The sequence below is a fragment of the Camponotus floridanus genome, unplaced genomic scaffold (assembly GCF_003227725.1).
Source record: "Camponotus floridanus strain SB8 unplaced genomic scaffold, Cflo_v7.5 scaffold442, whole genome shotgun sequence".
NCBI lineage: Eukaryota > Metazoa > Arthropoda > Insecta > Hymenoptera > Formicidae > Camponotus > Camponotus floridanus.
Genome location: NW_020229595.1, coordinates 14,269 through 31,373, shown reverse-complemented (window position 1 = coordinate 31,373; position 17,105 = coordinate 14,269). Strand labels below are relative to the sequence as shown.

Below are 17,105 nucleotides of genomic sequence, written 5' to 3'. Positions count from 1 at the left end.
TTTTTTTTTAAATGGTAATACTTTTTTATGAACATGTGTGAAGTTTCATGTAGATCTATCAACTCATTCATATATTTACAAGTGTTCGAAGTTGACGTGTCACAGTATTTTCTTACAATGGAAAAAATTGAATATCGTGCAGTGATAAAATTCTTATTTTTGGAAGGTGTAGCACCAAAAGAAATTCATGAACGATTGTTAAAAGTGTATAAGGATTCTTCAACTTCAATTAGAACAGTAGAAAGATGGGTTGCTGAATTTAAACGTGGTCGTACAAGTTTTGAAGACAATCCACGTGAAGGACGTCCAAAAAGTACATCAACACCAGAAATCGTAGCAAAAATACAGGATATGGTTTTGGAAGATCGTCGATTAACCGAGAGAGATTTAGTAGAAGCCCTAGGCATCTCATTAGGCAGTGTAAGCAATATTTTGGCTGACGTTTTGGGTTTCAGAAAACTGTGCACAATGGGTGCCGCATTCGCTAACAATGGAACAAAAACACATTCGAATGCGACTTTCTCAGCAACATTTAGAGCGTTTTAGAAAGAATAAAAAGGATTTTGTGCGTCGTTTCATCACTATGGATGAGACTTGGGTCTACCACCATGATCCTGAATCAAAACAAGAGGCTAAGGAGTGGTGTGAACCCGGTACTTCGGCTCCGAAGCGAGTTAGGGAAGAATCGGCCAAGAAGGTGTTAGCATCAGTTTTTTGGGATGCAAAAGAAATTTTGTTCGTGGATTACCTTCAAACTGGTAAAACAATAAACTCAAATTATTATTGTAACCTTTTGGACCAGCTGGATGTAAAAATTCGTGAGAAGAGACCTGGTTTACAGAAGAAAAAAATCCTTTTTCATCAAGACAACGTACCCTCTCATACAGCTCAAAAAACCATCGCGAAAATCAGTGAATTAAAGTACGAATTGTTGCAACATCCACTCTATTCGCCAGATTTAGCTCCCTCTGACTTCTGGCTGTTCTCACATCTCAAAAAATTCATGCGTGGGAAACTATTTTCATCGAACGAAAAGATGTGGAAGCTGTGGAAGCGTATTTCGACAGTCTTCCGGATTCTCACTTCAGGGATGGAATCCATAAATTAGAAGATCACTGGAACAAGTGTATTGAAATTCAGGGAGATTATATTGGATAATAAAATGTATTTTAAACCATAAAATCGTGTTTTTCTTATCGAACGACAAAACTTATTGAACAACCTGATATATTGATATTTATAATATATGCTTGAATGGAAAAGAGAAATCACGAACGAAGTATATTATTAATTACGTCTATATGCGAGACATATTTATGGTATTTATGGTCTATAAATTTGTAGCATGGACATGAACCAAAATCGACTGTTTTATCGGTACCAAAAGTGGATGTGGCCATGTAGTTCCCAGGCGCCGTAAAATAGATGTACGCATCGCTAGTGTACGACGTAGGGAAAGCGTTCCCTCAAAAATGGCAGCGTGGCCCCTCTCAGGCTTTTCTCTGCTATTATTATTTATGAATATTATTATATGATATGATATATTATTTATAAAAATAACGACTATTATTATTATTTATGAATATAATTATATGATATATGATATTTTATTTACTTTATTGTGCTATATTTTTATTATTTGGAAAAAATAAATAAAGTATACGTATTTATATATATGTCTATTTATTTATATATATTTATACATGCTTATATATATATATTTGAATATGTTTTATATAATATAAATTTAAATATCTTTTAATATAAAGCTATACATAACTTATATACATATAGATTATATATAGTTATATATAGTGTATATTAAAAGATATTTAAATTTATGATTTGAGTTTTGCCCCTTCCCCTTCCTCTTTGCATGACAATCATGATTCTTCTTCTACCACTCCTTCCTCTCTGATAAGGTGGAGCATACAGAAGTGATGCTGGTGGTGGCAGCCATTGCGGGGGCCGTTGCGGGGAGCATACAGAAGTGATGCTGATGGTTGCTGTGGCGGCTGTGATTGTTGTTGCTGTGGCGTCTGCGGTTGTTGTTGCTGCCACTGCCACTCTTGTTGCCGCCGCTCACGGCGACGTTGTCGGTAGCGTCGACGACATTCCGTCTAAAAAAAGTAAGAAAAGAAAATTTTCATTTTTTTTAATTATAAAAATTTTTTTTCATTATAAAAATTTAGATATTATTATAAAAAAACATTTTTTATCTCTCTCTAGCTTTTAATTATCATTGAAAAAATATTCTGTATAATTAATAAATGTTGCACTCATTATTATTTAAATGCAATAAAAAATTATATATAATTGTCATAAACAAAAAGAGAGAGTTAATTGAATATGCGCAAATATATAAATTAATATTGACTATGTTAAGTGTATTGATACTTACAATTTGCGGTGCCTGGTGCTGGGCCTGCACGATAAAAATGAGCTGTGGCGCATTGCTCATAAACATTGGCGGCAAAGAGCCAAATGCGGGCTGTGGCACGTGGTCAGGCAGCACGTGGCCAGGCGGCACGTCGAATGGCACATAGCCGGAGGGCACGTCGACCGGCACATAGCTGGGTGACACATGGCCAGGCGGTGGCACTTGCAGTATATGCTCCGCAAATAAAAAAAATATTAAATTATTTATATATATATATACATATATATATATATACAGAGTATTTAATGAAAAAACATTTGTCTGTAGTGTTTTGGAAAGCTCTCGAGATAAGCTACAAGAATATGTAATGAAAAATAGTGGGTTCAATTTAAGAAATTGAAGGTGACTTTTATGTGACCTTCAAATGACTTTCCAAGGTCAAACCAATGCTACCATCTTATGTCCCCCTTCACACCCTACAATTTTTGTTTGAAACATTTTTCTGTATCTCCTATAGTTTTCGAGAAATTTTAGTCCGTCACTTAAAATGACTCACCCTGTATATATATATATATATATATATATATATATATATATATATAAGAAAAAATATATAATTTGTAATTAACAGTTACATATTTTTTTTAAAAACAACTATGTGTTTTCTTTACACCAATTTATTCCTCTCATTATTTTGTATATAAAAGTATTAAGGTAAGATAATCGAAAAATGAATATTTTACTAGATATTTTATGCAAAATAAAGAAATGATTTCAAGCCTTATAACTCGAAAAATACTCAATGAAGCAGTACTTTATTATAGTGTTTTCGAAAGCTCTCGTGATAAGCTACACGAATATGTAATAAAAAATAGGAAGTTCCATTTAAGAAATTGAAGATGACCTTTATGTCATATGACTCTCCAAGGTCAAATCATTGTCACTATCTGATCGCCCCCTTCAAGCCATACAACTTTTGTCTGAAACATTTATTTTTAAAGTGCATAATTTATGAAATATTCGACCGGTCCGGGACTTTTGGGACACCCTGTATATATAAAATACATGATGTGTATTATATATATGCATATTAATGTATATAATAACTGATAAAAAATAGAGGTTATAAAATATAAAAATTTCGTATATGAAAGTATTTCATACATATATCATTTATACATATGTTAATATCCTTCATTGCAATATTTTAACAATTATAATGATACATATTTGTATATTAATGCATATATATACAGAGTGATTCAAAATAACCCCTGTGTCCGTGAAATGACACATTGTTGAGTCAATTCTAAGACGATTTTTCCTTTTACAAAATTTCGTCCGAAGCTTAGTTTTCGAATTATTAAAGAAAGAAGTTAACGCATGACGGGTCGGATACAAGAGGCAGGCAAAGGTGAGGCGAGACCCGTCAGACGCGGGCGCTTACGCAGGGCGCCTGCTGCGATCAGCTGGTCGCTATACACACAGACACACATGCGACACATACATTCTCTCTCTGTCTGCTGTCTGTCTGTCTCTCTCTCTTTCTCTCTCTCTCTCTCTCTCTCTCTTTCATTCGCTCACTCTCTCTCACGTGTATTTTTTTTTTTTTTTTTTTTTTTTTTACGAGAGGGGAAAATGCATTTTATGCATACCCACCGGTCGATCCAGTGAGTTATGTGGGACTCGAGTACCAAGTCGAATTACCAATTCGTACTCCCTACCCACTAAAAACCCCTCTCTTTTCGCGAATTTTCTTTGACACACTGTCCCTCTGTCCTTCCCGAGATCCGTTTTCATATAACGTTAAAAAATAGTTATTATTACCTTGTTCGATGACTTCTGATGTATTGCTGTAATTGCTTGAAGGAGAAATGAATTTTCCGATAGATCGTACGTTCTCAAATTTAACGTAGATATCACGTTGCACAAGACAGAAATCCACACTAAATTATTAACTGAAAGTTTTTCTTCTTTTATGAACTGCATTCTTTTATAAACTTTAACCACATTTATTTATTCACTCGATGAGACGAGAAATTTACTGATGACTCTATCACTAATCACTGTCGAATAATAACTGTTGGCGATTAAAAATCACTCGATGAAAGAAACACGCGCGGACACGTTACTACACGACGCGACAATAATGCGACGATAATTACTCAGCGACTGCAAGTGCCGCTTCCTTGTCATGGTAGGTTGCGGTAGGTTAAGGTACTACCGGCGCTATCGAACACGATCATGTGTTCGATTGAAGAATGCGTGGTAGATGTAAAGAATAAACATTTAACATATTAATATTATTATCATGAATGTGTGTGATGTCCATACATCGTATGTTATCTATTTAAAAATTAATTAGATTAAATAAGTGTTTTTAAAATATTTATTACTTTTATACACCCATATTAAATATTTAATTAATATTAAATATTTATTTAATTATTTTATCTATATTATTTACTATTTTATTTAACTATTTTATTTAACTATTTTATCTTTAACTATTCTATTTATTTATTTATCTATTTCATCTATTTATTTTTAACTATTTATTATCAATGATCGAAAATCGGTCATTGATAATAAATAGTTAAAAATAAATAGATGAAATAGATAAATGAAAAAATATTAATTAATCGCGTTTTATTCTCTCTCCTCTCTTTTTCTTGTGTTTTTAATTGCAAAATAAGATACTCCATACGTTAAAAAATTGGTCGCTCTGAAAAGAGCGGATTGTTTTTGATCGCCTTAAAAAGGGCGGATTAATTTTGAACATTTATAATAAATGTTCGAAGTGGCCCCCATCCATTCTAACGCATGCTCTCATGCGTTTCAATAAATTTTGTTGAACATTTTCCATTACGTCTTCTTCTATGGACCATATGGAATATCGCCATTTTGTTTCCAAATCTTCTACATTTTCAGGGAGCGTTTTGTATATCATTTCTTTGCAGTATCCCCAAAGAAAAAAATCCAATGGATTTAAATCCGCGGATCTAGCAGGCCAACGTATCGGACCATATCGGCCCATCCAACGTCCAGGAAACTTGTCGTTTAAAAAAGTTGTCATAATCCTGGCATTGTGTGGACCAGCACCGTCCTGTTGAAAAATAATTTCTTCTCTTTCCGATAGCGGCACTTCTTCCAGGAAATCTGGTAAATTATTCTCTAATAATTCCAGATATGCTCCGCTGGTTAAAATATCCGGGAGGATAACTGGGCCCAGTATTTCTGTTCCCATAATTCCTGTCCAGATATTGAGCTTCCAACGAGTCTGAAAATTTCTGACTCGTGTAGCTCTTTGAGACTCGTGTAGGATTTTCTTCATTCCACAAATGCATGTTATGTGGATTAAATATTCCCTCTCGTGTAAATAGCGATTCATCGCTAAATATTATTCGAGAGGACACGCGACCCACGGATTCGTCGCGGGAGGCGTGGAGGGGGCATGGACCCCCGCGAGGATCGTATAAATACGGAGAGACAATCGATATTGAAATCAATAATCGCTCGATTATTAGAAGAAGAGTTAAGCGAAGATGGCAAGCTATTTATTTTTAACTATTTATTATCAATGATCGAAAATCGGTCGTTGATAATAAATAGTTAAAAATAAATAGATGAAATAGATAAATAAATAAATAGAATAGTTAAAGATAAAATAGTTAAATAAAATAGTTAAATAAAATAGTAAATAATATAGATAAAATAATTAAATAAATATTTAATATTAATTAAATATTTAATATGGGTGTATAAAAGTAATAAATATTTTAAAAACACTTATTTAATCTAATTAATTTTTAAATAGATAACATACGATGTATGGACATCACACACATTCATGATAATAATATTAATATGTTAAATGTTTATTCTTTACGTCTACCACGCATTCTTCAATCGAACACATGATCGCGTTCGATAGCGCCAGTAGTACCTTAACCTACCGCAACCTACCATGACAAGGAAGCGGCACTTGCAGTCGCCGAGTAATTATCGTCGCATTATTGTCGCGTCGTGTAGTAACGTGTCCGCGCGTGTTTCTTTCATCGAGTGATTTTTAATCGCCAACAGTTATTATTCGACAGTGATTAGTGATAGAGTCATCAGTAAATTTCTCGTCTCATCGAGTGAATAAATAAATGTGGTTAAAGTTTATAAAAGAATGCAGTTCATAAAAGAAGAAAAACTTTCAGTTAATAATTTAGTGTGGATTTCTGTCTTGTGCAACGTGATATCTACGTTAAATTTGAGAACGTACGATCTATCGGAAAATTCATTTCTCCTTCAAGCAATTACAGCAATTACAGCAATACATCAGAAGTCATCGAACAAGGTAATAATAACTATTTTTTAACGTTATATGAAAACGGATCTCGGGAAGGACAGAGGGACAGTGTGTCAAAGAAAATTCGCGAAAAGAGAGGGGTTTTTAGTGGGTAGGGAGTACCGAGTTGGTAATTCGACTTGGTACTCGAGTCCCACATAACTCACTGGATCGACCGGTGGGTATGCATAAAATGCATTTTCCCCTCTCGTAAAAAAAAAAAAAAAAAAATACACGTGAGAGAGAGTGAGCGAATGAAAGAGAGAGAGAGAGAGAGAGAGAGAGAGAGAGAGAGAAAGACAGACAGACAGACAGACAGCAGACAGAGAGAGAATGTATGTGTCGCATGTGTGTCTGTGTATATAGCGATCAGCTGATCGCAGCAGGCGCCCCGCGTAAGCGCCCGCGTCTGACGGGTCTCGCCTCACCCTTGCCTGCCTCTTGTATCCGACCCGTCATGCGTTAACTTCTTTCTTTAATAATTCGAAAACTAAGCTTCGGATGAAATTTTGTAAAAGGAAAAATCGTCTTAGAATTGACTCAACAATGTGTCATTTCACGGACACAGGGATTATTTTGAATCACCCTGTATATACATATATATACATATATATAAAGAGAATAATTATTTACCGTACTCGCGATTCGCCATCATGCAAACACTAAGGTAATATCGATGAGTACAATTCGAGTGCAATACATCGTTTAGAAATATACAGGGTGACCCATTTTAACTTAGGCAGCCAAATAACTCGAAAAATAAGCACACTACGAAAAAATGGTTACAATCAAAATTTCGTCATTTCGAGGGGAACGTACAATGACGTTAAAATCAGCCCCCCCACCCCTCCCCCTGGGCGGTGAGGGGGGGCAAGTTTGAAATCTTAAATGGAACCCCCTATTTTTCATTGCATATTCTTGTAGATTTATCTCGAGAGTTTTCCAAAACACTATAATTAAGTATCTTTTTATTAAGTACTTTTTGAGTTATAAGACTTGAAATAATTTCTTAATTTTACATAAACCATAAAATATCTAGTAAACCATTCATTTTTCGATTATCTTACCTTCATACTTTTATGTACAAAATAATGAGAGGAATCAATTGGTGTAAAGAAAACATACAGTTGTTTTTAAGAAAAAATATGGAATTGTTAATTGCAAATTACATATTTTTTCTTAGAAACAACTATGTGTTTTCTTTACACCAATTGATTCCTCTCATTATTTTGTACATAAAAGTATGAAGGTAAGATAATCGAAAAATGAATGGTTTACTAGATATTTTATGGTTTATGTAAAATTAAGAAATTATTTCAAGCCTTATAACTCAAAAAGTACTTAATAAAAAGGTATTTAATTATAGTGTTTTGGAAAGCTCTCGAGATAAGCTACAAGAATATGCAATGAAAAATAGGGGGTTCCATTTAAGATTTCAAACTTGCTCCCCTTCACCGCCCAGGGGAAGGAGTGGGGGGGCTGATTTTAACGTCATTGTACGTCCCCCTCGAAATGACGAAATTTTGATTCTAACCATTTTTTCGTAGTGTGCTTATTTTTCGAGTTATTTGGCTGCCTAAGTTAAAATGGGTCACCCTGTATATTGCGCGACCAATAAAAATGTTTTATCGCGATTGATGTATTTCTATAATGAAACAATCATAGCATCGTATGACACTATTTTATCGAGTATTGTGCGTTCGAGGAAACGTTATTAGCGCTACGAAACGCCAATGCTAATAGTGCCGTTCTGGGAGTTATTGTGGCGCTCACGGCTATAAGCTCCTAGAACGTATTTTTTATGTTTTGTGAGCGTTAACATGGATGACAACGGATACGTAAATATTGACGAGAACATGAATATTGACCTAAGAGCGCAACGGATTGCAATTTTACGTGGAATTACAACAATTTTAATGGACATTATTGATTTTTCTTCATCATCAGTTAATGAAGAAAGTGAAGATGAAGTAGAACATGTCATGCAATTAATGGAAAAAAGAAAGAAGTTGCCAAGATTGGAAAATTATGTTGAAAACATTGTGTTTGCTTATAATAATCAACAGTTTGTCACATTTCAAGTTATTTAAAAATTTTGTGAATTGTACATATTCTATTACATAAATTATGCAGAACAACACACACACACACATACACACATACACACATACAATCTCAATTTGTTTTGTATGCATTCATAAATTTGTTAAGATTTATTTGTCTTGTATTTTTATTTTATGATGCAGAATATCTAGAGGCACATTCGAGTATGTACTTGGTATTATTTCCCTAAGATTAAAAAGAACACGTGTAGGACTGCCAATGATTTCTCCTGAGAAGCAATTTTTAATTGCAATATGGCGCATGGCAATTCCTGATTCCTATAGGTAAATATTGTTTATAAAATTAATATTTTTGAGTATTTATATCAAAGTAGTTTTTGTCTACAGTCGCCAATTTGTCTTAGATATATGTGAAAAATTTGACGTCGGTCGAGCTACTGCTCTCAGTGCTACACGAAGAGTTATAAAAGCATTATATGATTTAGCACCAAATATCATCAAATGGCCATCAGGCAATAATATCAATGAAGTTTGGACTGGATTCGAAGCTGCTAGTGGTTTCCCAAAAGTTATCGGTGCTATAGATGGCACTCACATTAATATTCCAGCTCCTCGTGTTTACCCAGCATCATATGTGAACCGTAATCACATCATTCCATTCAACTGCAGGTATGTCATGTTTGTTGCGACATGCAAATATTACTACTTATTACAAATTTAAACAAATGTAAGTTTTATCTGCATTAAAATATAATGATTAATGTAAGTTTTTCTGATTTTCAGACTGTGTAACCGTAAAACACACTTTCTTCATTGTTTCGCAGGTCATGCAGAATCTGTGCATGACCAACGAATTTTCCATTTATCAGAATTGCAAGAATGGTTAGGAAATCCAGAAAAATTTCCGGATGATTGTCACATTCTCAGAGATGCTGCGTATAAATTACTTCAAAATCTCATTGTTCCTTATCATGACAATAAGCATCTCACTCCTAGACAAAAAAATTTTAATTCCTCTGCCAGAAAAGCGATAGAAAGGGCCTTTGGACTCCTGAAGACAAGATTTCATAGTCTACGGACTGTTCTTGCAATGGATAGAGTTGATTTGATCCCAATGTTTATAATAGCATGTTGTGTCATGCATAATATTTGTTTGCTAAAAGGGGTTGAAATCGAGCTTAATGAAATAAATGAAACAGAAAACAATAATCTGCATCAAGATGTTGCACCATTCGAACAAACAGATGTTGCTAAAAGAAATTTAATATGTGAAAGACTTCCTATGCGATGCGTTTAGAAAATAAGTGCAACTTTGTGATAAATGGTTTATATACAGATAATTATAAATGTATGTAGCAGTTATGAATTGTTTTGGAAATAATTATTCTATTAAATGTTTATAAAATATATTTATTTACTTCTTCGTTCTAGTAATTACAGGAATAAAGATATTTTATTTTCATTACACAAAAATATTGTATCTTATTAGCTATTTTTTATAACAGAAATAAAAATATTATTTTATTTTTCATAACAAAGAAAAATACCTAACTTTTTATTATAAGTCTTATTTCACTTATTTTACTTTTCATAACAAATATATCTTAACTTTTTTCATAAAAATAAAAGTCATATTTTACTTATCTTACTTTTTGTAACAAACATTAAATTTTTTTATTATAACAATATTTTATTTGTCTTATCTGTTTCATTATAGAAATAAAATTATTTGCTTATTTTTCATCACAGAACACAACATTACATTACTTTTCATCATAGAAATAAAATTATCTTACTTTTAATCATTTAATAAAAATAAAGATATTATCTTAAGATCTTATCTTATATATCTTATTTTAATTTTCATAAAAAAATATCTTTTTTTATTAAAAAAGTATCTTGCATTTTTAAAGTACTCATTTCTATCACATTCATCAGCATTCCTTACATCACAGAATTAACTCCATAGTGTGCTTCCATTTTTCTACTAACAAAATCAAATTCATTGTATAAAATTTAATTTAAAACAATCAGTCTGAAAGTAAAAATTAATAATTTAAGAGAATCTTACTTGTAATTTATCAATAAGCTTATTTAAAGCTTTTAATACTTCAGCTCGCTGATCCATTGTTTGTTGATGACGCCTTGATTTATTTTCTTCAGTCATTTTTCGACTATCTTCAGCCATCTTTCGACTTTTTAATATAACTTCCACAATTTCAGTATTTTTTCTTTTACGTGAGTTTAAAGAGCCAACAAAAACAGCGGTGTCATAGTTATCGAGCGAAGAGGTGTCGCTTTCACTTTCTGTACAAGCTCGATTTGTGGATGAAGCCAGATCATTATAACAAATAATCTAATATAATTTTCTTACCTGATAACATCTTCCTCTCGCTTTCTATATTCCTCAATGAGGAGGAGAATGGCCCGGTGAGCATTTAAAAGCTGAATCTTCTGATTCAGGAGTTTCGGCATCAGGAGGCATTTCCTGACTGAGCAACTCCTGTTGATATCATTGAGATTGTGGATGCCAAATTTAATGGTTCTGGTTTTCTTTTGCTTTTTTTTAATGAAGACAGAATTTTATAAGCAAAAACACTATCTAAAGAATATAAAAAAATGAAAGTATTAGTGAAAAAATAGAAACACAATGTATTTTATAAGACTGTACTTGCATCACTCTTATTGTATATAAATTTCCATTTCTACATTAGGTTTGTTGTTTATAGCTGAACTAATATAGCTATGAAAAACCGACCTATTATATTAATATTATTTTATTAATAATAATATGAATTTTCAATAATATAATGTATAATATAATTATAAATATAATTATATAATTATAAATAACACTGATAACCTCTCATTACTTACCGGTTTTTATTTTCCGCGCAACTTCTTGTGAAACATATGTTTCAGATATTTCACTTGTTTCGGCATCTTGTAAAGAGATTAAATTATCCATTTTTATTTTTTATTTAATATTGGTGCAGAGAAACCTGCACAGCATAGTACACAGCATTCGAGAAACGTATTTGAATGCTATGAACGCTATAAGCATACCGTGCCTCACCACGAGATCATGAGCATGAGTTTGCGGAAATGATGACGTCACACCGTACAAACAATGCCGTCATTACCATTTTGTTAGCGCTACAAAGCGGTTCCACAAACGGCTTTAGCGCCCTCATAACACCAAAAGTGCGTTCCCCGAACGCACCCTAAGTGTAGTTTGCATCACGGTATTGTTAGTGTTTTGCATCGAAGCTATGCCTAAATATATAAATAAGAAAAAAGTCACATCGGGGAGACGCATTTCTTTGTCAAAAAGAATGCATCGTATCCGACTAATATAATAATAAATAAGTCGTTCTTTAATGAAGAAAACCTTAAAAGATCAGAAGTTGTCGAAATTCCAGGTACGTCACATCAATTGCATGTATGCGAGGATACAGATGGGAAAAATATGACACATAATGATGTGTTGACAACACAATCATTATCTGTTGCAGACACATTTTCTCAGTTATCTGTCGATGTATGCGCGACACAGGAAATTTAATCAGAAAAAATCAGTGATATTTTTGATGATGATTCTGTCGGATCTGTGTCAGACGTTCGCGAATTTTGTGAAAGTGTAAATTTGTTGAACGAAACGCATGCATATACGGATAATAGAAATGCGATAATGATCCGACGCAGTTATTAAATACATTTTCTGAAAATACTGTACATGCATGCACAATGATGGAATCAAAAAATATAGTGCAAAGCAATATGAATGATATCGAAAATATTGCTTTGCAAAATAATATGGATGATACTGAAGATATCGAAAATATTTCTTTGCAAAATAATATTGATGATATCGAAGATATCGAAGATATCGAAGATATTGAAAATTTTGCTTTGCATGTTGAGAACATCGACGCAGGTCGTTTGTATTCTGCAGAGATTAATGGCTGATGTATCGTCGATTTTGGGCACGTTTTTGCTGAATTGCAGATACTGTCCACTCATTGGATCGGCGAATGTCGTTTCACTGATCTTGTAATAACTAAAACGATGCGTCACGGTCTGAAAACCCAATTTTTTGTCGAATGTCAAATGTGTCATTTCAGATATAACTTCTGGAGTGAACCAACAGATGATAGAATATTGGATGTCAATAGAAATGCCGTATGCGTTACCATATTGACTGGTCATAAGCAGCTTGAAGAATTTCTTGCTGCTATGGATGTTCCATGTATGAGTAGTAAAACGTACATTAATTATCATAATGAAATGTCGGAAGCCTTCGCCGCCGCGGAAGAAGAAATGCGTGTGGCGGGCGAAGAGGAAAGACGTTTAGCAATTGAAAAAGCAGATGTCATAGATGGAATTCCGCATATATCCGTAATAACAGATGGCTCATAGATGAAAAGATCCTACTATAGTGGTAGTTATGATTCTCCGTCTGAAACAGCTATTATTACGGGATATTATTCTCAAAAAGTTTTATTTGTCGGGGTTAGAAACAAATATTTTGTGTTGTTTGTGCAAGAGCAGCAAAACTGTCTTTACAATCCAAAAAACATACATGTTTTAAAAATTGGAGAAATAATCAAAGTTCTACAAGTATGGAAAATATAATCCTCGAAGGCTTCCGACTTAGTTTAGAAATGCATGGATTGATTTATGCTAAATATATTGGTGACGGTGATAGCAATGTATTAAAAAAATTAAGAGATTTTCCGCCGTATCCGAATATTGTTGTGGAGAAGATTGAATGCACGAATCATCTTCTCCGCAATATGTGCAATAAAATACACGAAGCGGGTAGTAGTGGTGATAGAAAGATCTCTAAATTACTAGAACTGTGAATTAATTTTGAGGGATTTTTTTGTAAATTCAAGGCTTTATTGTGAAAAATTGTGTACATTATTATTTTTCAAAGTATTGTCCATCGCTAGCCACTACTTTTTCCCATCTTTCTGGCAGCATACGGATTCCGCGTCGAAAGAACAATTTTATCTTTTGATGCTATTCACCAATCGATCCAATTTTTCGTATCTTCGTAAGATTGGAAGCGCTGCTTAGCCAGGCCGTATTGCATGGATCGGAACAAGTAGTAATCCGATGAAGCAATATCTGGTGAATATGGGGGGGAGGGGGTAAAACATCCCATTTCAGCGTTTCTAAGTATTTTTTGACTACACGAGCAACATGTGGTCGAGCGTTGTCATATTGAAAAATTATTTTATCGTGTCTTTGCTCGAATTGCAGCCGTTTTTCTTTCAATGGCTCAAACGCATCAATTGTGTTCGGTAGCGTTCACCAGTGATGGTTTCATTCGGTTGAAACAGCTCATAGTACACAACACCAAGCTGGTCCCATCAAATATAGAGCATGAGCTTCGAATCATGAATATTCGGCCTTGACGTCGATGTTATGCATGACCCGATGTTGAGGCAAATCCCACGATTTTCTACGCTTAGAATTATCGTAGCGTATCATCGCCCATTTTTCATCGCTAGTGATACGATGCAAAAACCCTTTTTTTTTTGCCGTTGAAGCAATTGTTCGCACGTGAAAAATTGCGGTTCAACATCTCTCGGCTTCAATTCGCCGATGGCACCCAATTTCCTTGCTTTTGAATTATACCGAGTGCATTTAAACGTTTGGAAACTGTTGTGCGATCAACATTCAACGATTCAGCAAGTTCCTCTTGCATTTGACATGAATCTTGGTCGAGTAATGTTTCCAATTTCTTATCTTCGAACTTTTTCGATTCAGGGCGTTCTTTGTCAACTGTATCGAAATCATCACTTCTAAAACGTCGAAACCAATACTCACACGTTTTTATCGATGGAGTATGTTCACCATAAGTTTCCAACAGCACTCGATGACTTTCTGCAGCACTTTTCCTTGAATTAAATAGGAAAAATAAAACTTCCCGCAAATGGTGTTTTGTTGGCTCGTAATTCGACATCTTCGGAGCTGAGAAAAAATATGTTGTTTACACTTCAGCAAAATGACACATAATAAAAAGTAAAGCCTAATGACAGAGCTTTGACATGAATATAGTTACAGAAGTGTTCGATGCGATATAGCATAAGTTACGCGATCTATTGTAAATCCCTCAAAATTAATTCACAGTTCTAGTAAAAAAAGTTGTTACGAACAACGTAATGAAAATTCGAAACGCTGTAGTAAAAGCTGTAACGTTTCGTCGAAATTGTAAAGGATCTCGAGGTCAAAAGTTCACAGGATTAATAAAAAATTTATTAAATATACCCAGGCATGTATTCGGTGAGCATAAAGGTTATTCTTCTCTTAAATATTTTTGTACCGAAGAACGAAAAGAAGGTGAAGAAAATCTTGTGCCCCAATTACAAAAGGCTGGGCTTAATTAAAGATTGAATTTACGATGAAACGTGTAATAGAGAATGCTAATAGTTTACTGTATTAATTTACAAGTAATTCCGTGGAAAGTTGCAATGGAATTATTAGTAAATTTATTGATGGCAAACGTATTCATTTTGCAAAAAAGATTCTTATCAAACCCGCGTGAAAGCATCCGTAGTACAATTTAATACTGGGCAAGCATTAAGTTCTACTTGTCACGCAATAGGTAAAGAAGCACGTAACGAAGCCTGCATGTACACAAATAATAGAAAAAAAGTATATTTAAAAAAATTAAAACTATCGGCAACGCGCACGTGCAGCAAAAGAATTAAGTCTTTCTATTCGTACATCAAAATATTTTGCTAAAACTTTTATGGCCGATAAAAATTACGGACCAAATGCGGAACGACTAGATATAGAAGGTCATATGTACGAACAGCTGAGATCTAATCATTATCAAATATTAAAAGATCAATAATGCAATCGTGCTGTATTGGAATGTGCTACACGGGGTCAGCATGAAAATCCGGAGTGGCACAACATACGGCGAAATCTTCTCACTGCTTCAAACTTTGCAGCAGGAGGGAAACAACAAGGATCATTCTGGTGCGGACGCTGGCTAAATACAGTCGTGTAGTTGTCATTGTCGCGTGAGAATTTTTGTGTTTGTCGCCGCTATCGAGACCGAATCGAGGACGAGGCCGAGGACCATTCCCGAAGGAGGAAACGTTATCGTTGAGGTTGCCCATCATTTGTGTAAACCACGTACGCGATTTCGTCCGCGTGCCAGCCGTTCTGCCGCCGTCGCCATCTTTTTCGTGTTTCGCGACCGCTCGAGCCGTTTGCCGAGACGGTGATATTTCGTGAATTTGTCGGGCGACCGGAGGCAAGCGACCGAGGAAGGACCATCGTAGCGTAGGCGTTAAATTGATAAGACAACGTTTCGTCTCTCTCCGGGTTTCGGGTGTTCTTTACGCGAAGCTATCGACCGGCGAATATCGGCCGCGTGCGCGAAGGATCGTGAAAGCGAATACCGCCCGGATTGTCGTACCGCTGTTGTCGCCGCGTAGAATATCCCGTGACGTATCTCAGGGCGATTTTTGGATGTCTGATTGCGTGTATGTCGTCGTTAATTGTAAAAGTGCGTGTGAGCGTTTTTGATATTTCATTGTAGAGTGAGCGTGAAAGTATTTGCGTCATTGTCGCGCTTATTACGCCGCCGAAAAGAGCGTAACAAAGGGTAACAGAATATGATCGTCTTTGTCGCGCTTATTACGCTGTCGAATGGCGCGTAATAAATAATATGTAGCGTCTGCCGAATTTATCGTGGTGCGAGATAATTGCTCAAATAGTGAGGATAAAATTGAGCGATTTGCGCGGAAGAAAGAGGCGAGACATCGGCGGAGAAAATTCTCCGGCTGCCGTCGGCTATCGAAATTTGAGATTATCGTTCGCCTATCGCATACGTGATCCGTCTTCGCAAAAGTATTCAGTATTTCCGGTTACTTATGTTGTCGAATTAGTAAGCTGTCGATTTGTTTCGCGAATTAGGAAATTGCGGGGAAAAGTCCGTTGCAATAAGTCATCGATCTGGCTACAGAAATTATGCTATCGTTTGAATAATATCCGCGAATATTTTCGTACCGAAAATCCTTAGTATTCCGTAAAGTCTCGCTCAATCCTGCGAACTCCAGCCATAAAAACGGGCTCGGATAAACAACCGAATTGTATTACCGCTCTCATTTTCGTTGTCGATTCGAGCAGATACTTGGTCAGAATACCGTCGCAATTTTCGTGCCAGGATTAATTATATTGTCTTTTTCGCTTTCGTATTTCGTTACGAAACTCCTTCATTGTGACCCACACTCACATTGTACATTGTTTTCTTTTTGGAATTAATAAACTTCTTTTAAAAATTTAATCCACTCACATTTTG

General features: G+C 34.7%; 1 protein-coding gene and 1 pseudogene across 1 annotated transcript; both read left to right on the top strand.

The window, feature by feature from the left end:
- Positions 1–8,681: 8,681 nt before the first annotated feature.
- Positions 8,682–12,423, top strand: LOC112639057 (annotated as a pseudogene).
- Positions 12,424–12,847: 424 nt separating this feature from the next.
- LOC112639058 lies at positions 12,848–13,198 on the top strand. The gene has a single exon (XM_025411883.1). It carries the CDS (start codon positions 12,848–12,850, stop codon positions 13,196–13,198), a length of 351 nt encoding a protein of 116 aa, XP_025267668.1.
- Positions 13,199–17,105: the final 3,907 nt, after the last annotated feature.